This window comes from Abramis brama, assembly GCF_963993115.1.
Source record: "Abramis brama genome assembly, chromosome: 9".
Lineage (NCBI taxonomy): Eukaryota > Metazoa > Chordata > Actinopteri > Cypriniformes > Leuciscidae > Abramis > Abramis brama.
Window position 1 is genome coordinate 6,534,191 of NC_139971.1, and position 23,698 is coordinate 6,557,888.

The 23,698-nt window shown below is 39.7% G+C and overlaps 1 protein-coding gene across 1 annotated transcript; it reads left to right on the forward strand.

Moving 5' to 3' along the window:
* Window positions 1–60: 60 nt before the first annotated feature.
* Window positions 61–23,644, forward strand: prdm10 (PR domain containing 10). The gene is made up of 23 exons (XM_084124731.1): window positions 61–193; window positions 6,429–6,559; window positions 6,748–6,909; window positions 9,645–9,698; window positions 9,838–9,942; window positions 10,105–10,285; window positions 10,634–10,875; window positions 10,960–11,160; window positions 11,594–11,666; window positions 12,193–12,310; window positions 12,410–12,527; window positions 12,992–13,276; window positions 14,053–14,397; window positions 15,085–15,240; window positions 15,482–15,661; window positions 15,780–15,890; window positions 16,726–16,926; window positions 17,003–17,143; window positions 17,378–17,548; window positions 20,003–20,140; window positions 21,649–21,823; window positions 21,917–22,017; window positions 22,106–23,644. The coding sequence occupies exons 2-23, from the start codon at window positions 6,488–6,490 to the stop codon at window positions 22,295–22,297; spliced, it is 3,522 nt and encodes a 1,173-aa protein (XP_083980857.1). The 5' UTR covers window positions 61–193; window positions 6,429–6,487; the 3' UTR covers window positions 22,298–23,644.
* Window positions 23,645–23,698: the final 54 nt, after the last annotated feature.

Consider the following 23,698-nt stretch of genomic DNA (forward strand, 5'->3'; position numbering starts at 1 on the left):
ATATAACAATGTGCATATCGTCGCCCGGGGCCGCGCGTCTGTTGCTAGGTAGTTTATGTTAATATATGCAAGGCAGCCATCTCTGCAGCTACCATTCAGAGGGAAGACCCACTTCAACCTTTTCCTAAAAATGCTCAAAACTCTCGGGAAATCCACACCCGAAGCTTAAGCGCGGATTCAGGATCGTCTCTCAGTAAGTGTCACGTAAAATTCACAGCCTGTTTTCCGTTGGACGGTCGATTAGGGTGTAGATATATTTTGTTGAGTGTCTTCGCCGTGCTTTGTTGTTGTCTTAGTCCCACCCAAAATGGAGTCGTGGCGTGTCTTCCTCATTCTGCTGCAGACACTCACTGAGCGCGCCCGCCGGCCGAGCTCATCTATGAGCGGGGAGCCAAGCGCCCCTGTCCCGCACTCAAAAACCTCCATGAGACCAATGCGCTCGATTAAAACGACACCGCAGTGACGTTCCGGGTCAAACAGTGCATCTGCTCTCATCCCACTATCATTGTTGGCTTTCAGTGCGGGTTAATGTCTGATAATGCCGGAGTGAAAATGTTTTTGTGCCGCTGCGGGTTGTGTGGTATAGTCCGACTGGAACTCCCAACCTGCAGGCTTTTGACAGGGGGGGAGAGAGCCTGACAAACACCCTGATTGCTTCATTCACCATTACAGCGTTTATAATCTCTAAATTAGTCTCAGGGTTTGAAGAAGGCCGGGGTTATAGGCGTTTGCGTGTGTTTTTTCTCTCAGCACGGCTGTTAGGGATTTTCTGTCCAGCCTAGTATCTCCTCTACCCCCGTAGTGATTAGACTGACCGCCAGTACGGGGTGCCTGTATTTGGGTTAAACGGAGAGCTTTAAATAAATCACCAATAACACAATGAAGAGGTGAAATGGGTCGAGCTTGAGCTTTCCTCTGTTCCGTTCACATCAGAAACCCTATTTAACTATATGCATGTCATTTATATAGATTAATCATGATTATTGTTTTAAAGAACATTGGAGTATCATGAATATATCATGGCTTATATCATCATGGTGTGATGCCATCACAGTACTGTACCATAGTACCACTACAGTACTTTCTTTCTTTTTTTTGTAAGGGAGTTATTCCATTATTTTGGAATATAGAGGATACATTGTTCAAGATTCACAATCATGGAAACCCCTGGAAAAATCTGAGAAATTGAAAAATTAGATAAAAGTTGCTTTTGAAAAGTAGCTAATGCATTACAGTATTTACTCCCGTTACTCTGTTTACTCATGTTCCACCCTTAAAAGTAACCTCTTTGTGTTACTTAGTTACTTTTTAATAAAAGTAATGTGTTGCGTTACCTTTTCCCAGCTGGGATGGGCTTGTTTTTTTATAACAAAAAAGTTCTATTTTTTGACAAATGTAAAGGCCCTTTCACACCAGATTTGAAATAATAAGGCCGAAGAAAATGCAAATGAATGCCTGTAAAGAGGGTACAGCCCAAACAAACCTTTCAGATGTGCAGCTATTCTGGACTACAGAAGATTAGGATGCTGGAGAAAACATTGGCTGACAACATGGCGAATGTAGGTCCAGATTACATTTATACTACACACATTTATACTATATAGAACATACTTTTTTAGAAGTCATTGCATAATTACTTATTCAAAATAAATACCTACTCAAGAGAGTATGTGATTTTGGATGCAGCCAGTTCAACAATGAAAACAAAAAATCTAAAGTAGTTTTTGCTTAGGGGAGAGTGGGGTGAGTTGTGCCAGTTTTTACTTAAAGTGACTTTAAAGTGAGGCCATTGCAGTAATGCCTTCAACTTAAGGATGTACATATATTTCAGGATGTGGTGCATCCCTGAGAACAATAACTTTGGATCTGAAATAAATTGTTTCAGAAATATAGCTCTTGGGAAAAAAGTGGTCTCATGGCACAACTTGCCCCTGGTGTGGGGGAAGTTGTGCCTTTGGGGGAATACATTGGGGGTAAATTGTGCCAGTGATTTCTGAAGTAAAACAGAACATTTTAATGTTATGAACCGTAATGCTATATGAAAGCAAGATAAATTCAATACAAAATTACTCATTTAAGGTTTATTTAGATATTGTCACCCTGGAATACCATAGCATGCGTTTTTCCTACTATGGTCAATTGCATAGGGATTTTGTATTGAACATAACTCTGGATCACAGTGTTATAGAGACAAGGGGGCGGGCTCATTTTACTCAGACGACCAATCAGTCTCTCAGGATCATTGTGAAGCTATTAAGCTACGCCCTAGCAACCATTTAGAGCACCATAGCAACACAATATATGATATTTGTGAATCATTTCAGGCAAAAAGGCTTTGGCAATAGATGCCTGTTGACATAGCGCTGTCTGTCAATTATGTAACATAAGAATAAAGTGACTAGGCTAATTTCTAAACATCCTATTGTGACATAGGCCACTTAAAAACGGAATAAAACTTCTCTTTAATAACATAGTGCAAACTCAAAACTGAAATCAGTGTTAGCTAAATTATACAAATAGCAGGCAGGCCTAAGTCAAACAATGATGAGGCATGACCATCTCCTCACTTCTCAAGATTATCCCCTGTGAGTATGTAGGTCTAGGTGGTCTGGATCTGGCACAACTTAACCCAGGCCCTTTGGCACAAATCACCCCAGACCCACAAGTTTGAAAAACTAGCATGATCCAGCAGTTAAGAGCTAACATCATGCTAACTGTATAGACTCATTGTGTAGACTACTAAAGCACTAAAACATGTGTGAAATGTTTTCAAACTTGTCTATAATTGTTCAGACACTACAATCAGAAAACCTAAATCATAGATATTTTACTTTGAAAGGGAAAAAACAGTTTTTGCACTAAAATGTGCTTAACTCTCATGCCATGTGTCTCTCTTCTTTGGAGGACGAGTAAAAGTGATTGCTTTTCAAAATTATGTGGTCACATGACCAATTTCTTCTATGGTTTTCCAGAAACAAGGGTGGAACTACTTCCCCCCCTGGCACAAATCACCCCACTCTCCCCTATGGTTTAACTGAATCATCGAAGGTCAGCAGCAAGTACATTGGTCAAAAAAGTGAGATTAAATGCATAAAAATATCTGTTTTATTTAACATATTTAATTATTTGAGGTTTGTGTAGTATTCTGATTTTGCATTTCACTGATTTTATTCATTCGGAGGAATACTGAATCTGTTTTTGTGCAAGTCGGATGAATAAATGCATGCTCACATTTAGAACTACAATAACCATCATGTTCACACACAGCGCACACAAGGCCTGTGCACTTTCTCACGATTTCTCTCAAAATGGGGACAGGAGAGCTGTCTGTCAATAAATAGGAAAACAAAGTAACTTGCATTACTTATTTGAAAGAGTAACTGATATTTTGTTGTAAATTTAAAAGTAATGCGTTACTTTACTAGTTACTTAAAAAGGTAATCTGTTTACGTAACTCGAGTTGTAACTTGTAATGCGTTACCCTCAACAGTCAAATGGCTTCTTGAACAAGATAAAATGTAGGGCGGGACTTCATTTTGTCCGTGGGGAATTGATTGGATGGTTGTTGTTTGCTATTGGTCGATCTCATGTGAGTGACAGGTCATCCCGCCCTCGCGCCAGTAAATGCACCATCAGAGAGGAATAGAGGGCTGTGTCCAAAATCGCATACTCTCTTGAGTAGGTACTTATTTTGAATATTAAATTACTTACTAAAAAATTAAGTTTTATATAGTATGAATGTAATGTGGACATGCTACATTCGCCATGTTGTCATTATCTTGTGACTTACCAGCATCAGTTAAGTCTCTTCACCACCACCATGATTTATTTATTTAACATATGTATGTGTGCATTAAAAGTACCATTACGGCAACGAGAACGATGCTGAGCCAAATGAAGATAAAGATGTCTTATTGGTTATTGAACCAATCATTTGATTGGCTTCATGAAGAAGGTGGACCCGCCCTCCACTTCGCGCTTACAAAACTCAGTGAGTGAGAGAATCGTGCTAAAACTGTAAGCGCAGGTAAAAGAAAGACGCAACTGTACAAATCGGGTTATTTCGGGAACTTTTTTGCCCCATGTTTAGACATTTGCAACAGTTAATTTTTTTACACAAAGGTTGGTTTTACGCGATAAATCTGTTTTGCATTTCCTGACTGTGTTGTTTTTGCTTGCAAAACGCTGTTCACAGGCCTGCAGTGCTTTTGGCCGTATTTGTGCGGAAAAAAAATGTGCCAAAAGTGGAAGTCAGAACAATACAGATCATATTTATTTTGCGTTAGCATAAAGCTGGAGTTTACACTTACGAATTACACTTACGAATTACAGAAAAATACTGCAAACATTTTTTTCTTACACTTGAAAGGCGATTTACACCTTTACAAATCTTCTCTTGCACATGCAAATTTTATTTACGCTTGCAATCTTATGTACACTTTCACAAATCTTACCCTGCGCATGCGATTCTTTATGGCATCATATTACCTTCAAGTATGTGATTTTTGGATGCAGCCGAGATGTTGCTGCAAGAGTGCGGGGAAGTTATTTTGTATAAAGATTACAAGGGCACATGATTTAAAAATAATAAAAATAATAATGATGATGTGCACAGAAAAATCATTAATGCAGTAGGCCTATTCCATCCATCCATCCATCCATCCATCCATCCATCCATCCATCCATCCATCCATCTTCTTCCGCTTATCCGGGACCGGGTCACGGGGGCAGCAGTCTAAGCAGGGATGCCCAGACTTCCCTCTCCCTAGACACTTCCTCCAGCTCTTCCGGGGGGACACCGAGGCGTTCCCAGGCCAGCCGGGAGACATAGTCCCTCCAGCGTGTCCTAGGTCTTCCCCGGGGTCTCCTCCCGGTGGGTCATGCCCGGAACACCTTCCCGGGAAGGCGTCCAGGAGGCATCCGGAAAAGATGCCCGAGCCACCTCAGCTGACCCCTCTCGATGTGGAGGAGCAGCGGCTCTACTCTGAGCTCCTCCCGAGTGACCGAGCTTCTCACCCTATCTCTAAGGGATCGCCCAGCCACCCTGCGGAGAAAGCTCATTTCGGCCGCCTGTATCCGGGATCTTGTCCTTTCGCTCATGACCCACAGCTCATGACCATAGGTGAGAGTAGGAACGTAGATTGACCGGTAAATCGAGAGCTTTGCCTTGTGGCTCAGCTCCTTCTTCACCACGACAGACCGGTACAGCGACCGCATTACAGCAGAAGCTGCACCGATCCGTCTGTCAGTCTCCCGTTCCATCCTTCCCTCACTCGTGAACAAGACCCCAAGATACTTGAACTCCTCCACTTGAGGCAGGAACTCTCCATCAACCTGAAGCGGGCAAACCACCCTTTTCCGACTGAGAACCATGGCCTCGGATTTGGAGGTGCTGATTCTTATCCCAGCCGCTTCACACTCGGCTGCAAACCATCCCAGTGCATGCTGAAGGTCCTGGACTGATGGGGCCAGCACGACAACATCATCCGCAAAGAGCAGAGATGAAATCGTGTGGTCCCCAAACCTGACCCCCTCCGGCCCCTGGTTGCGCCTAGAAATTCTGTCCATAAAAATTATGAACAGAACCGGCGACAAAGGGCAGCCCTGCCGGAGTCCAACACGCACCGGGAACAAGTCTGACTTACTGCCGGCAATGCGAACCAAGCTCCTGCTTCGGTCGTACAGGGACCGGATAGCCCTTAGCAAAGGGCCCCGAACCCCATACTCCCGGAGCACCCTCCACAAGATGCCGCGAGGGACACAGTCGAATGCCTTCTCCAAATCCACAAAGCACATGTGGACTGGTTGGGCAAACTCCCATGAACCCTCCAGCACCCTGTAGAGGGTATAGAGCTGGTCCAGTGTTCCACGACCGGGACGAAAACCACACTGTTCCTCCTGAATCCGAGGTTCTACTATCGGCCGGATTCTCCTCTCCAGTGCCCTGGCATAGACTTTCCCGGGGAGGCTGAGAAGTGTGATCCCCCTATAGTTGGAGCACACCCTCCGGTCCCCCTTCTTAAAAAGAGGGACCACCACCCCAGTCCAAAGGCACTGTCCCCGACTGCCACGCGATGCTGCAGAGGCGTGTCAGGCCTATTCCATAAAAAAAGTCCTGTTAAAGGAGTCCTGTTAAAGTCACCTTGAAATCAAAATTGACAATTCTTGATTTTATGGCCTATTCCATAAAATCAAGAATTGTCAATTTTGATTTCAAGGTGACTTTAACAGTGAAACCTACTGAGGTCAGCATACTACATTATACAAGGATATGCTAGTCAGGGTCATTACCATCATACAGACTTTAATATGACATGTTCCCCCAACATTCAGATAAGTAATCAATCCATGTGGGCGTTTCATGATGCAAGTCATGGAAATGAATGAAATCTCGAAAAATCATGTCAGTTTCTGCAATGAACACACAGGTGGTTGATGACAGGTGGATAGGTGAAGGAGGTGTTCGCTCTCACCTCATACGGTTGCCATGGAGGCCAAGCAGGAGTCGTCACCTGTGTGGAGTCCAGCACCCAACAATGACTCTGGAAACACACCTCAGGTACAGCCAGACCTTTCTCTTTAGATTTATTACCCATGTACAAATATTGAGTTAGCAAGAAACTATTAAGTTAGTTTCACGATTTTGAAGTAGAATCAATAAAACCTGCACTTTTCTATTGAATGGGGGTGTGAAATCCCACTTTGACATGTTTTCACAAGGTTTTTGTGTGTGTTACGGGTGTGCAGGTGCACTTCGAGGCCGGTGCGGTGGCCCAGATCGTGTACAGCGGAGAGCAGTCAGACCGCGGTCAGCAGCAGGTTTTATACGCTGCGGACGGAAGCTCCTACACCTCTGTTGAGTCCGCCGAACACACACTGGTTTACATACACCCTGCCGATGGAACACAGGTGAGCTCATCTACCTGTGAAGATGTATGGATTTGATACTTGGTTCTGCCAGTGAAGAAGGTTAGAGTTCATGATTAAAGGTGTAAGCAATATCTGAGAAACACTGTTGATATTTGAAATCATCCCAAACAAACACAGCCCTCCTCCCGTCATTGCTCCACCCTCAAAATACACAAACATGCACTGCAAGAGTGGATGTCTCTTTGTCATAGCTGTAGCAAAGCAAAATAATGCTTCAATGACACTCAGAACTGTCCTGTTACTAGAGCTAACATGACAACAACAGCAGATCTTGGTTCTGTGAAACAGCAAAATCAATGTTACTGTGAAGCAGGAACAACGCAACCTCAGGCCTTCCCGCTTGGGTCTCTCCAGATTGGAGACAAGAAGTGTGTTGTGCTGCTTGGTCCAATCCACTTTCAACAGCATTTTTCAGAAATCGCTTACTGCACCTTTAACATTGTGGATTGAATGGGGTTTGGGATTGAATATAACAAACAGCATGTTGAGACAATTTTGATAATTTTGACAAATTTTCATTCATCTATTATATATTGCTATTATGTTACTCTAATTATATATATAATTCGGCTGATGATTTGGTAAAAAAAAAAATCTGTAATTAAAAGTTTCTGTAATTAATCACACCTAACATTATAATTAGTAAATATATTTTCACAATGAACCTACAAATTAATGTAATGTTGTATTTTAAATATTTAAGTACACATTTTTTGGTAACACTAATATAATAAGGTCCCAGTAGTTAACGTTAGTTAATGCATTAACAAAAATGAACTAACAATGTGCAAAATTTTGGTCAATTCTGACTGTTAACTACGACTCTTGCCTCAATAAACTCCTAATTACTGCTTATTAATAGTTAGTAAGGTAGTCATGCAGAATAAGGCATTATTATGTGTAATATCCTAGTAATATGCATGCACATGCGTGTGTGTGTGTGTGTGTGTGTGTATTAGGGATGTGCAAAGCAGCCGGTATTTGTATCTGTATTTGTATTTGTTGAGGGGGGAAAAGTATTTGTATTTGTATTTGTATTCGAGTAAAATTCTAAATAGGTGTAAAAATCCATTTCTTTGCGTTACAATTTACGTTATAGTGTAAGTATTCTTTAATCATAATAATTATGGATATGCAATATTGGTTGATGTTTTTCCTTAAATCCAGCAATGAACATGAACAACGAATGTCATTAAAAAATAATAATAACATAACAGCCATTACCTACGTTAACGTTACTCTGTCAACAGCCTTGTCTAAATTACCGAGCTAACAGAGCTACTAGTGTTGTCACGGTACCAATACCAGTGAAAATCCACGGTTCTCGGTACCAATTTCGGTACCAAAGCTTAATTTAGATTAAGTTTACATATATTAAAGTGTATCGTTTACAAAGATGGAAACTGTAGTATTAAAAACACTTTACAATAAGATTCCATTTGTTAGATAACATTAGATAAAATGACCTAACAATAAACAATAGTTAGGCCTATATAGGCTACTGTCGCAATTATTCTCCTTGGGGTTAATTTAAAAATACATTTTTTAAATCAAAAGTTAACATTATTTATGTTAACATTATTTAATGCACAATGAATGAAGTGAACAAACATGACCAATCAAGTGTTTGTATTAAATAACATTCAAAACATTAATTAATGTTGTAAAAATATATTGTTCACTCAATGTGTTGATGTTAGACAACGCATTAAGTAATGTTAATGAATGGTATCTTATTGTAGTGTTACCAAACTATACTGGAGATAAAACGTGTTTTATTTGACTTGACTGTACTTTTATTTAATCCAAAACTGCATTCATATTTCATTTTAAAAGGGCTTTTTAAACCTGCTAAGAGTTATCCAGCCAAGAATAAGCCGAACTGCTTTTCTGACGGACTGATATTAATAACATAATGACGGCTTTTTATTTCATTTCTCATCTCCATAAATATAAAGCTAATGCAAGGGGTAGAAATCAATGAATTCTTTGCTGATACTTCCTCGTCATCATGGAGAGCGCAGTTCGCACTATGAGTTCGCACCGCTTTCCCCTTTCCACTTTCCACAAGCGCTTGCTCTCTCGTGGCGTCTGTTGTTGCTATGCAACCGCGCCGCTCATTTGAAATCTGCACGCGCAAAAAACGCGCTATGTGAACGGCCCCGTATGACAACGTGACATTAGCCTAATCCAAAATATTTCCATATGTGGCTCTTTCCTCCTTTCTTATCAACAAGTGGATTTACAGCCACCACATCAGCAGCGCCGCCGGTCAGGAAACGCAGCTTTTTGAAATAAAGTTTTTCTTGTTCCCGAATACAAATATTTTTAAAGTATTTGTTCGAAATAAGTATTCGTAAAAAACACATTATTTGTGCCTTTCCGAATACCGTATTCGGGTTCGGCTCCACCCCTAGTGTGTATATATATATATATATATATATATATATATATATATACATATATATATATATATATATATATATATATATATACATATATATATATATATATATATATATATATACATATATATATATATATATATATATATATATACATATATATACATATATATATTATCAAAACAAAAACTTTTATGTTAGATGCAATTTATCGGGATTAATCACTAAAGATAATCACAAACATATAGTGTTCAGCATGTTTCACACAGCAACTCTAAAGGTTTACTGCTCTTTTTCGCTCCTGTTCAGTTTACAGATCAACCCCAAGTGGCTTACATTCAGCAAGATGGCACAACACAACAGGTACTGTGGCATTCTATGATCTTTTAGATTTTTACATACATATAAATAAGTACCATATAAATAATACTATCTGGTTGCAAATGTAATATTTTAGCAATTGCCCATTGATGTTGACCACTAACATGATCTGGTGCCCCAGGTGACTGTGTTGCTACCCAGCGGTCAGAATATGAACACCGCCAATCTGCATGTATTGAGCAACGTCGCTGATGGCCCACAGGCGATCCTGGAACCCGTGCCACAGGTGACACTGCACTGCTAAACCATGTCCCATAATGCAATTGTTCTCCTGAAAGACTTCTTAACATTGTTCTGCCACAGGCACGAGAGACTACAGTGCTTCACTAATGCAAAAGATGCTTTACTTCATACAATGTTAACCTTACACTGATTATTTTCCTGACAGAGCCAACTTGCTGTGGCTAATGCGTCTCTCCCCAACATGGCGGAGGCCTCGTCGAGTCCCCTGGGGGCCACAGATTCCACTGTAGACTCAGAGGACGAGGAAGAAGACAATGATAGCGATGATTCTGACATGGATGACTGGGAACCCAGGACGCCTCAGCCATTCACTCCCCAGAACCTCTGTGAGTAGATGTTCAACACTGAACACTTAAAGGGTTAGTTCACCCAAACATGAACATTTTGTCATCAATTACTTATTCCAAACCCATAAGACCTTTCCTTTATATTTGCAACACAAGTGAAGATATTTTAAATTAAATCTGAGAGATTTCTGTCCCTCCATTGACAGTCTATTCACCAGATTAAAAACGACATAAAAGAGTGATTAATTGATGACCGTTGATTTTCATTTTTTGGTGAACTATCAGGTTAAGATTGTGGTGAGAGGAAATCAGTTTGATTATCAAAATGTGAGGTTCATACATAAGTCACTTTTGAATGTGAACATGTATTTTTATTTCTGTGTGTAGGGTGTGAAGACTGTAATAATGCTAATTCTGGAGCATGTATAAAGCACGGTCCTCTGCACCCTATCCTGAACCGCCCGGTGATGTCCAAGGCTCGGGCCAGTCTTCCTCTCATCCTGTATATCGACCGCTTCCTGGGCGGAGTCTTTACCAAGCGCCGTATCCCCAAACGCACACAGTTTGGTCCTATAGAGGGGCCGCTAGTGCGGCAGAGCGAACTGCAGGACACGCACATCCACCTGAAAGTACGAGTAAACCCTTCTCTTTTATCATAAGTAGTTTTCTAGTACAGTGTTGCAAAGTCTCACATGTGTAATCCTGCTGTGTAGTTATACATGCTAGACCCAGAGAAAGAGGGCGAGAGGGCGGAGGACCTCTGGTTCGACCTGTCCGATGAGGAGCGATGTAACTGGATGATGTTTGTCCGGCCGGCCCAGAACCACCTGGAGCAGAACCTGGTGGCTTATCAGTACGGCTCGGACATTTTTTACACCACCATTAAGAACATTCAGCCCAAACAGGAGCTTAAGGTCAGCATCTATTGCAAACTAAAGGATAAAAATGATATCTTTATTGATATTTTGTTTTGCATCAATTATAATTATTATATCTTTATTTTATTATTTCTCCAGCATTTCAAACAATATGCAATATGACTTGAAAGCATGAATTATTATTATATTGCATGAATATATTATTCATGTATTATTTTTTGGGGGGATTGGATATTAAAACATAAAAAATTGCAAAAGATTTTAGGGCACATAATGGCCAAATGAAAACAATTTTCATATTAATATATTCATATTTTCATTTTCATTTTATATTGCCAGCATACTATTAAATGTGTTTATAGTAATAATGTGTGTATATATATATATTTTTTTAATAGCATTTTTTAAGATTGTTTTTCACAGTAAACAATAATTTTGTGATGAATTCACATGCTATCTTACACTTCAGGTGTGGTACGCTGCATCATATGCTGAGTTTGTCAACCAAAAGGTTCATGATGTCACAGATGAAGAGAGAAAAGGTAAATTGTAATTATCATCTCTTTTATTCATTCACACAGCCACTGACATGACAAACTATAAATTTACTAAGGATATAATGGTTAACTTTCTAACAGTTTGAAAGTTCGTATTGTGCTTTTGGGGATTTTGGTATGCTACTCTCAAATTATAAACTTATTAAAGAACAAATATTTTGAAACGTATGGTTGTGCATTGTGTGCCAAAAAGGTTTAAAATATAAATGTTATAAAAGGCACTTTTAAGATAATTAAAAATGAACACAGTTAGTTTTAAAGATAATTCAAATCACTCAATTGTAGATAATAAAGAGGAACAAAAGCACAAAATAAGTGTTAACAGGTCAGAGTTAGAATATTCAGAAACATGCACGCATTCAGTCTACTAGAAACAATGTTATTGTTTCATTTTCCTCTTTATTAAGCACTCTTTATTACAATCTCTTTACAGTTAGTGTTAATATTTTTTTTTAAAAATCTGTTTTGGTTCCTGGTTCAACTCTAAAACCCCCTGTTGTTTCTGGGTCAGTTTTACGTGAACAGGAGAAGAACTGGCCGTGTTATGAGTGTAACAGACGGTTCATGAGCTCGGAGCAGCTTCAGCAGCACTTAAACATGCACGATGACAAGCTGAACCTCATCCAAAGGTTTGAATGCACATAAACGACTCCTATTCTCCCGTGTTCATGATTGTATTCCTGACTCTGAGTTCATTGTTGAGTCTGACTAATATTCTGTTCTTCCAGGCCAAAGGGCCGTGGCCGAGGACGGGGCAGGAAACGATTCTGTGCTGCGAGGCGACCAGGACGGCGTACCAAATTCATCTGCCCACAGACTCCTGTTGAGAGTGCTGACAAGACACAGGTACTGTTGACCAGTCCATTAGAGGGAAAGTTCACCCAAAAATCATTTACTCACCATCATGTGGTTTTAAACCCATAGAGGCCCATTCACACCAAGGATGATAACTATGATGATAGAGAAATTGTAAGTCCAGATAGCCAAAACTTTCACACTCAATCTTTAAAGTCCATAAAGACATCGTAAAATGAATCCATATAAATCGAGCAGTTTAAGTCTTCTGAAGAGACACGATCCCTTTATATGATGAACAGGTTTAATTTAGGCTTTTATTCACATATAAACATTGATCAACACACATACATAGAGCTCATCAAATATAGTGAACGGCAGCTCAACCGTATTCCCTTTACGCAGATCAGATTAGGTTTACAATCTCTTTATGACCTTTTTGAAACTTGCAAGTTTTGGTTTAATGGACTTTTAATGGATTCTGTGCTCAATTTTTGTCTCTGCACCTGCTGTAGGAGCTGTTGGCATCTGTAGATAAACTACCATTTGAGGAAAGGACAGATGGAGCTCTTAATGGACTGAAGGTGGTGGAGATGGCAGACGAATCGATGGAGACGGAGACTGAGGAAGGGCTTGATACCCCAGCAACTCACACTGAATCACTGCAAGTCGAGGGAGATTCTGTCTCCCCACCTCCGGCCACAGAGGTCCCAGGGTCTCCCAAAGAGGACCTGTCTCAGACCAGTCCCGTAGACCCCCACCTCACACCTCAGGACATGAGGAGGGCGAGGAGGATTAGGGTAAGATACGCCCGTCACGAGTGACCCACACCCTCACATCTCTGCAATGTAGCGTGTTAAGCAGGCTAGAGTTATTTAACGGTAGCGCGTGTGTGGGTGTGTGTGTCTTTCTCTTTTGTTGCGTGCTGCACGTTAAGGTGGACTTGCAGGTAGGTCTAATGCGGGCCAGAGTGGAGTCAGAGGAAACTTATTCCTTCAGTCAATACAGTGTTGACTCCCTACATCCCCATTACATCTGTCTGTATCAGTTCAGTCCTCAAGCTTCATCAACCAACAGAGTTAAAGGGACAGCTTCCCCGAAAATCAACATTCTGCCATCATTTAATTGTGTTTGACCGGAAGGAGAGGTTTAGAATGCCATAGGAGAATGTCAATTCTCAGCCAAAATAAAAGCTCTATGGTTTAACATTTGGAAGCAGAGAAATTAAAACAGCCAAGAATTGTATTGTAATGTTAATGTTGTTCTGTAAATAAAGGTATTATAATTTATTATTTAAAAAGAGCAGTGTAAACATGAGGGTGAGTAAATGATGACAGAAAGTACATTTTTGGGTACGACTGAAAGATTTAATCCTGTTTGTGTTCAGCATGCAAACACAAGGGCTTGTTTTAACCGCCATCTCTGTGACATACAGACTCGAGCAAGTGCATTATGTCATTGCTTGCAAACCATATTAATTCAGTGTAATCAAAGTGATTCCTCATCATCCTGCTCGGATTGTCTTCTCCTCTCAGAAGTGTCCATTCCTCCATGTTTTCTCTCTTCCCTTACCCAGAATGCCGCTCTCCAGCATCTATTCATCCGTAAGTCCTTTCGACCCTTTAAATGTCCCCAGTGCGGGAAAGCCTTCCGAGATAAAGACAAGCTGGACCAGCACATGCGGTACCACGGGCGGGACGGCTGCCGTCACATGTGCCATCAGTGCGGGAAGGGCTTTCTGACGAACGCTTCTCTTGAGGATCACCTGCAGCTGCACTCCGACCAGCGCACGTACTCCTGCCTGTTCTGCGCCGAGTCCTATGACAGATTAGACCTGCTCAAAGTGCATGTGGGGGTTCACCTGGTCAACGGCTGCTTTTCTTGTCCTTCCTGCAAGAAAACATTCACAGACTTCATACAGGTGAGACGTGCTAGCAAACAAGACACATGTGGATACATTTTCTAAACCGCCTCGCCCAGCCCTATCTATTTGTCTAAGTCATTTTTTACCATTCCAAAAATCTAATTTTTATTAAAACAATCTTATACAAATGGCTCACTCAGAAATCTGTGGTTGTGATGTCACAAGGCAATCATTTTTTACTCAATTGAGAAATATTTAAATGCAACACACCTTTAATTTGTTAATATTTATATTAATATTAAACTTTATTAATAAAAGAAAGTGTGTTATCATATTAGTTTTTACTGTGGTATTGATGTCGGTCTTTTACTGCTATTGGAATCCGCTACTGAAAGTTTAGTGCCATAGTGCCAACTGGTTTGTAAATATTGAAATATGCAAAATTTAATTTATTTAAGTAAGCAAGTGAAGTTAAAGAGTTATAATTCATGTTTAGTAACGTATATAATACTCTTTAGAGGCTTAAAGGTACAGTAAGAAAAATAACTTAAGGAAATGGTCATATGAACTAAAGTGTGGCTGTTTTTAGAGCAGAAACCTTTGCTAACATGCTAAGTGGACTTTCAAGGGGGAAAACGTCATTAAAAGTGATAAGACCTCTTTAATGTCTGGTTGCATGGCAATATTCTCGATTTTTGAATCTGATTATGTGGCATTGGTCAGTCATATATCTGTGTTGTGCAGGTAAAGAAGCACGTGAGGAGTTTCCACTCAGAGAAGATCTTCCAGTGTACGGAGTGTGATAAAGCCTTCTGCAGACCTGACAAACTACGACTCCACATGCTCCGCCACTCGGACCGCAAGGACTTCCTGTGCTCCACCTGTGGAAAACAGTTTAAGGTTATTCACATATGCCCAGACGAGGAACATGCATGTAGAAGTGCAGTCACATACACACACATAAATGCTGTGCTTTGTGATGTTAATACATTGGTGTTTGAACCCACATACATTTGCTGCATTTACAGTTTAGACGTGAAATTTGCCTTAGAATGTTTTTTGTTTTTTTTAAATATATATATATATAACTTCTCATTCATTTCATTGTGTGTTTTTCAATTATTATAATTTTTTTGGCCAGAGGAAGGATAAACTACGGGAACACATGCAGAGGATGCACAACCCTGAACGCGAGGCCAAAAAGGCGGACCGCATCCACCGCACCAAAGCTCTGAAACAGAAGGAGCCCACCACTGACTTTGAGAGCTTCATGTTTAAATGCAGACTCTGTATGATGGGCTTCAGGAGACGAGGGATGCTGGTATTGACCTTTGACCTCAGTCTGTCCATCACCTTTTTGCTGTTTCTTAGGCCTCCTAGAATCAGTGTTTTTGTGGCTCATTTTCTCACGTTAATGATGTAATTGCACATGTCCTCAGGTCAATCATCTGTCTAAACGACATCCTGAGATGCGATTGGAGGAGGTTCCTGAGCTGACGCTGCCCATCATTAAACCCAACAGAGATTACTTCTGCCAGTACTGTGATAAGGTCTGGACTCATTCAGCTTTGCCACTTCTGTCTTACGGGCTTAACCCCTGACAGTTTAATGACTCTTCGGTCTTTACGTTGACTGCCATTACAGCAGACCCATAGAAAGACAATAGCAGTGTGTCCTTGAGCCAAGAGACTTGAGCCTCCTCTGAAAATAGAGTTGCCATTTGACTCTTCCTGCATAGTGCATTCGTGTCTACAGTTTATATCTTAACTCAAATTTTGGTCTTGGAAAATAAAAAAAAATTGTGAAAAATTCAAAGTACATAGTGGAGAACATGGAAATATCAGCCAGTTTTTTTTTTATGTATGTAATGAAAAAATTAGCGCAGTTTATTCGTAAATGGTAATAAATTATGACAAGAACTCAAGAGTTTCTGGTTTTGGCCATCCTTCTGTTGGACTGTCTCACAAATGAATTAGGTTGAATAGTTGTCAGTTTAAGAACACAATTAGATAATACCAATTTAGGTCGACCAGTTACCAATCAGTGCTTAATTTTGTTCAGTCTGTGTTGTAACAAGGTCACATTAGCAATTAAAGAAAAAAAATTAAGCAAAACGGTCAAGTCAAAGTGTCTAAATCATTTTTGGTCCCTAATTTGTATACATTTTACTGATTTTTTGGGTATAATATGTCACAGTTTACTTTATTTTGCTATCCTCACTTATATAAATTAACTATAGTGTCCTGCACCCACTTGTGAAAAAATATCATAAAATCTGTGTCTGAATAATTTTTGGTTTAACAAGCTCATCAAAGTTGTCCTAAGACAAGAACGGGTATTGTTAAAATACTTTTCATTAATCTATATCATCCTTTACCTGTTCAGGTCTATAAAAGTGCCAGTAAGAGGAAGGCGCACATTTTGAAGAACCACCCTGGGGCAGAATTGCCTCCCAGCATCCGGAAGCTGCGTCCGGCCGGGCCGGGGGAGCCTGACCCCATGCTGAGCACACACACCCAGCTGACGGGCACCATCGCTACTGCACCTGTGTGCTGCCCGCACTGTGCCAAACAGTACAGCAGCAAGGTACAGTCAATCCTGAGTCAGTATGTGTGTGAATCTGGATGGATTTATGTGTACTAATATATCTTTATTTTCTTAGACGAAGATGGTCCAGCACATTCGTAAGAAGCATCCAGAATATCAGTACAACAGCAACAGCATCCAGGCACCTCTGTCCACCACGGTCATCAGCAGCACTCCTGTCATCACTACAGACGGCACCACTGCTGAGACTGTGGTGGTGAGCAACATGAACACCATCAAATCAAAATATACCCCGTTTACACTCTAGAAAATCTCACTGGGATCATTAGATCACCTTGTTCTAAACAAATGAGTTTCTTGCTGAATGTTCTGTTTCACTTAAAAATGCACTATATATTACTGAAGTCTTTAAAGACGCATCAAAAAAGTGTTGCAGGTTAGATGGTTAAAAAAAAGGTGCCCTGTCATGTCATTTCTGTCTTTCTCCTAGACGACGGACCTATTGACACAGGCCATGACGGAGCTTTCCCAGACCCTGACCACAGACTACCGCACAGCACAAGGGGATTTCCAGAGGATCCAGTACATCCCTGTGTCTCAGGCAGGAGGAGGCCTGTCTCAGCCACAGCACATACAGCTGCAGGTGGTGCAGGTCGCCCCGGTACGGACACATTCATTCACACCGGCTTTTTTTGCTCTTTATTTCTATGGCTTTTCGTTTTTCTTTTCTTCGATTCTCCTTACTGCTTTTACATACTTATTAGGGGTGTAACGTAGGGGTGGGTGGTATGACCAAAATTCGGTTTCACGGTATGACTAATTTTATTTCACGGTAACGATATATTTCACGATATAGTTATTTATAGTTGTAGTTGTTCTCGAAAAATCGACAAAAAGGGCTTTGTATAATAAATAAACCCAAATACTTTAGAAATGAAAAGTACTTCACTTTGTTTGAATTTTCTTTTTCTTTTATTTGGTAAATTATTTCTTTGGTAAACTATTTTTAATAGCTAAATATAGTAAACAAAACACTCTCATCAACTTTTAGATGAACTGCCCCCAACTGATTGATATTAAATACAACTCATAGGTGCAGTTCAACTTTAAATAAAGTGTTGCTGAATAATATTTCAATCTCATGTTATTGCTTTACTTCATCAATCAGTTTATAATATCTGAATATTTTCTATTGAACTATTCTATTCATAATAAATGAGTTACTTCCTTTTAATTTGGTAGGATATTAGTAAATACTAGTTATGTTTAAATGTTTTCCCGGTACATTTTTGCCATGTCTGCTTTTAAAGGGCTTGTTTTGTTCTTTTTGTGATATCTGGCAACCCGTCACCTAAAGCTTTAACCAAGAGATGTTCAGAAGCGACTAGGTTCATAAGTGGCTAGGAGAACAGCAGTATGAAAACCGAACAGCAGCTACTGTTAGTGTTGACTAAGTAGTGTAAATTATACACACCTTGTAACTGCATCATTATTTTACATAGCTCGGTGAACACCGACACACCGCGCTCCCTCTCAGTGCGTGTGCACGCGCGTCTGTTGCATCAGTAAAAAATGCGATCGGTTAATTTGAGTGACAAGTTGTAATCACGCATTGAATCGAAGCAAGATTTTATCAGCTGTTTCAGTGGCCAATTGTTTGGAGTTAGAAATATATAACTCGCGCTGCATATTTAGTCATTTTGCCTCAGATACAGGATTAACATGTTATACATTTGCTTTAACAAGCAGGTTGTTCATTACCACGGCAACCGCTCTCGTGTCATACTGAATGCGAGTTTCATGTTTAAAAAGTAACTATACAGACAGAAAGATGATAACTGTACATTATTTAAGGTTATTTCTATTCGTTACGATATTGATATATGAACTGTTGTTGTCAAGTAGCTTCATGCTTTCCCCGTTGCGATCGTGCACTCCTACGGGTGCCGCACTGCTCTAGTTGACTGCTGCGCCTTTCCCCCAAAAAAAGATCACGTTAACAACAACCCTTTAGAAAACGTAATTCCTTTGTGGATCCTCTTGATCTGCTTTCTCCATGTTTCTTTGACAAATCTCAGTGCATGTGAGTTAACCACGCCCACTTATTTACATGTCGCGGTATCACGGAATGAAAAAATCTGTTACGGTTGACATTTTCTACCGCGGTAACGATATATACCGTCATACCGCCCAGCCCTAGTGTAACGGTACACAGAAGTCACGGTTTGGTACTTAACTCAGTTTTGGGGTCACAGTTCAATACGAGTTTCGGTACAACAGAATAAAGCAACAAATCCCCAATGCGAGGTTACTTTTCATTTATTTTGAACAGACTGTAGTGCAAATTACAGTTTGTTCCACCTATCGGCATTCAGTCCCCCTGGGGTAGCAGTAACAGAATGCACTGATGCATAAGTCATATTTTTTTGTATGGCTGATAAAAAACAAAAGGTATTTGGTCACAATCAGCTTCTAAACTGAAAAGTATCTCGTGTGTTATAATAGTACAAAAATAAAACACTCCTGTAGTCTTTCACTTAAAATTGTATAAGCTTGTTTAAATAAAAAATTAAGGAATTGTTGATTTGTTACTTTAATTGATAGATTGACCAATGCTGTGCAGTTAAATTGCAACGGCTGTTTTCAAATGTATTGGTTTGATTAATGTCTTGTGCGTAGCCTACGATGTCATTTTTGGGTCAGTTTATACTAGCAAGCTCTTGCATGCCATCTGAACTCTTGTTTTGGGCATGTGCATATATCATCTCTTCTTCTGCTCTTTCTCCTTTATAACATGTAAGTTGGTTAAAAGTTAAAACATAATGCAATGCGTTTACTGCCTCAGATGCGGCAGTTCGAATGACGGACAAAACGTCTGAAATTCTCTGAAATTCGTTGGTCAAAAACTCGAACTTGATTTTGGTAAAGTGTTAATAATACAATGACACATGCAAGTGTCTGACCATATATAAAGCCGCAATATAAACTTTGACAATGCTGTTTAATTATTTAAAAAAATAAAATAAATCTGTTTTTTGAGATTCAAGGTTTCCGACAACATGATGTGTTTTGGAGTGATTTGATAAGTGAGTGTTGTGTCTGTTTGTCTCTGCAGGCGTCCTCTCCTCACTCTCAGCACTCTACTGTAGATGTGAGTCAGTTACATGACCCTCACAGTTACAGTCAGCACTCGATTCAGGTTCAGCACATACAGGTGTCTGAGCCCACCGGGACAGCGCAGGCCAATGCACAGGTGAGCGGCTGTCTTTTACAGCATATGAGGGCTGTTTAGGGCAGGGATTTAATTAAAGGATAAGATCTCCAATTTTCATCCAGCTTTGCATTGTTACAGTGTCAGTTGTATATGTAAATGGACAATTTGGAGTGTTTCTCTGTGTCGCCTGCATTCCTGATTATTTGTCAGCAAAAGTCTACCAGATGAAGAAAATGCATAGTTGTGCGTCATTTGGAGGACTTTTGACATCTCCAGGGCCAGGTCTGGGTAGTAACTGATTACATGTAATCTGGATTATGTAATCAGATTCCAAAAATTAAGTTCTTTCAATTAGATTATATTACATTTGAAAATACTTTTCATTAAACTCACAAACTCCCTTCAGTTCCATCACAAAACCCATTCTGGGAATATTGACGTAGTGTAATATTTTATGCACTATATAATGCACAATATTATCCTATTCAGTTTGATGTGATAAACAAGTTAAGTCGAAAGTAATCAGTCAGATTATAGTCAGATTATATTACCTTAAACGTGTAATGTAATGGATTATGTTACTAACTACAATTTTTGTCATGTAATTTGGAATCCGTAATGGACTAAACTTTTGTAAGTAATCTACCCAGCACTGTCCAGGGCTGTTTCTCAGAAGCACTGTGAGCAAAGTTGATCATTGCCGCAACGGTTCTACGATCTACTTGGGATTACAATGCTTTTGGGAAACGCAGCCCATTTGTTAAACTACAGAGCCGGCATGTTTGTATTACTGCCCACGGACAGTCGGATTGACAGAGCTGCGGTGCCAAAATTGTTTCAAAATTGCATTATGGGTGTTGAAGTTTTTGACGGAAACGCCACAGGCCTTTTTCTGTTTTCTCTAGTCATGTAGCACCAGAAAAAAATATTTTTTTTGGTGTTTCTACAGCATAGACAGCCAAGTATTATTAAAAGCCCATCTTGCCAGTGGTGAATTCCCCTTTTTAAATAAATATATGCACTGCGGGTTTCTGAATGTCTGAAGTTTTCTGAATAAAAGTTTAATGATTTGACATTTGAAAATGAGGAATTAAGATTGTACTGTAAAATAAAACTATATTTAAGTGCTTGATTTATTTTACAGTATAACAGTATTATTGCATTTTGCATTATAACATTTTTACCTAAATCGCTCCGCCCTAAAACGATGGTACGCGCTATAATTTTTATTTATGCAAATGCACTCCCCAATAAAAACACTTCGGAATGATTTTGTTGCGATAATTCCTGTATTTTTTCATATCACAGAAAATCAAAAAGTATTATAATGTCCATAAAAATGGTTTTAGTCCATAATGTTATACTGTGATGAGAAATTAAATAATTTTGGATCATCAGTGGATGACGAGTATTTGACAGTTCAACAAATTTAAAAAATGTAAATAATCTTGGTAGGAAAAAAATATGCATGTATGTAATTGCATGTAGTTTAGTGGCATCAGACTCGCTGTCACTACTCCTTTTGACACTTCCTACCATCCAATCAGGTGTCAGGTCAGCCTCTAAGTCCCTCCTCTCAGCAAGCTGCCCAGGAACTAAGCACTGCCCAGCTGACCCCTGTGACCCTGGCTCAGAGCCAGACTCTACAGACGTCCACTAATCAGACTCAAGGTGCCGCACAGCACGCGTACCTTCCCAGCAACTGGAACTACAGGGGTTATCGTAAGTACCTTTAGCAAAAGCGCCTGTTTTTAAAGTTATATTAACCTGTGAGTATGATGACAGCATTGTGTTTCTCTCCTTTGCTGCTATAAGCATCTGAGATCCAGATGATGGCTCTTCCTCACACTCAGTATGTGATCGCAGAGGCCAGCACCCCCGTCACCTCTGCCGTCAACAACAGTCAGGTCAAAACGGTGAGTCTGACGTTCACTAGAAGAACAACCTGGCTTCCACTTTCAGATGGTGTCCTGCAATTGTTGTTTTGTTTCTCGCGCATTGCAGACACACTACGTCATCTCAGACGGACAGTCGGAGCTGGATGGGAAGCAGGTGAGCGTCCCGTCCACCGTAGCACAGGTTCACACCGACCCGCTGGAGCAGCCCGCCGTCAGTCAGCAGACCACCACGCAGTACATCATCACCACCACCACCAATGGGACGGGGGCCAGTGAAGTTCACATTACCAAACCCTGACACTGAATCACACGTGAAGAAGCGCTCCGTTGTTTACTGAAGGGGGACAGATCAATAACTCTAAATGAGCAAACAGATTTATTTTTATTTCCTCAAAGAGTAAAAAAATAAACTTAAATAGTGAAGATGGTTTTTTATAAAATATATTCAGAACACTGGAGTGATTTAACTGTTTCTAGAGACCCAAAAAGACCCATCCATGTGTGATTTCAGGAACTATCATGACTTTTAACCTGTGCCATCCTGCCTCTTTTATGATATTCATTTTGGCCTAATTTGATTGTTGTTCCTAGTATTCCTTTTTTATTCAGTACATTTTCCCTTAGGTATTGAGAGAGAGGTTTTTTTTTTTCATGCCTGACTGAGACTGAGGAGAGATCTTTAAAATATTTTTTATTTATAAAGTAATTTCATGTTTCCCACAATAAAGGGGTCAAATGAAGTGTATATTCACTTTCACTGGATTTTGTTTGAATATATTTGGAATTCTTAAAGTAAAATTTAGTGTAGCTACAAAGCCTGTAAATCACCTTTAAATAATTTCAATTAGGCTCAGTTTTCATGAACCTTCTAAAAGAAAACTTGCTTGAGTTAGCAGGTGAATCTCGTGAAAGATCCTATTTTACCCCAAAAAACAAAGAAATAATTATGATTTGCATAGATCATAATGTCAGGAAAACAAACTTCTGTTTCTTGATACAAATAGAATGTAATTTTCCTTTGGTTTTGGGGTGAAATATGATCTTGTAATTTCTCTGAGATTCAGTCTAGCTTACATCTCAAGATTTCTATTATAATTCAAGCATTGATAAGTTAAACATCAAACATCCAAGATAAGATCATCCATGCTCACATCACCTTACTTCAGACATGTGATCGAAAGCAAAACCCAAATCAACTTTTACTTGCAATATATTTGGTCCATGGAGGGAGTCACCAGGCAGAATGAGGTTCAGGTGAAGGTTAAACAAATAATTCCCCCGCCCCCCTCAATCTGATTCCTCATATTATTCTGTGTATCATAAAATGACTGGAGAATTTTGAGAACTTGTGTATTTCATGTAACTTGTGCTTATGGACATAGTAGTATTTATTTGGGTTTTGCACATCTGTCGGTGGAGCACTGCTGCATCTTTATAACCTGAAAAAGGGAAATATATACAATATCCACTATTTATACTGAGACAACCTTGTACAATGTAAAAAAAGAAAGAAAAAAAAGTATCTGTTCTATGATAAGTATTGTTGTAATTATTGACGGTTAATGTACAGTAATGCGCCTCCGTGTCTCTGAGTTGGTGTCTACCGTTATCTCCTAGTGATGGGAAATAAATGTGTTTTTGTACACTCGATGTCTTCCCTGAGTGTCAGTCCTCAAATCCCACATCTTTGATTTATTGT

Bases quoted from the DNA above. Each gene is read 5' to 3' on its own strand.
- prdm10 (XM_084124731.1), top strand. From the start codon at position 6,488: ATGGAGGCCAAGCAGGAGTCGTCACCTGTGTGGAGTCCAGCACCCAAC. The intron at 9,699-9,837 runs GTACTGTGGCAT...CTGGTGCCCCAG, and splicing joins AAGATGGCACAACACAACAG to GTGACTGTGTTGCTACCCAG. The intron at 21,824-21,916 runs GTAAGTACCTTT...TGCTGCTATAAG, and splicing joins CTGGAACTACAGGGGTTATC to CATCTGAGATCCAGATGATG.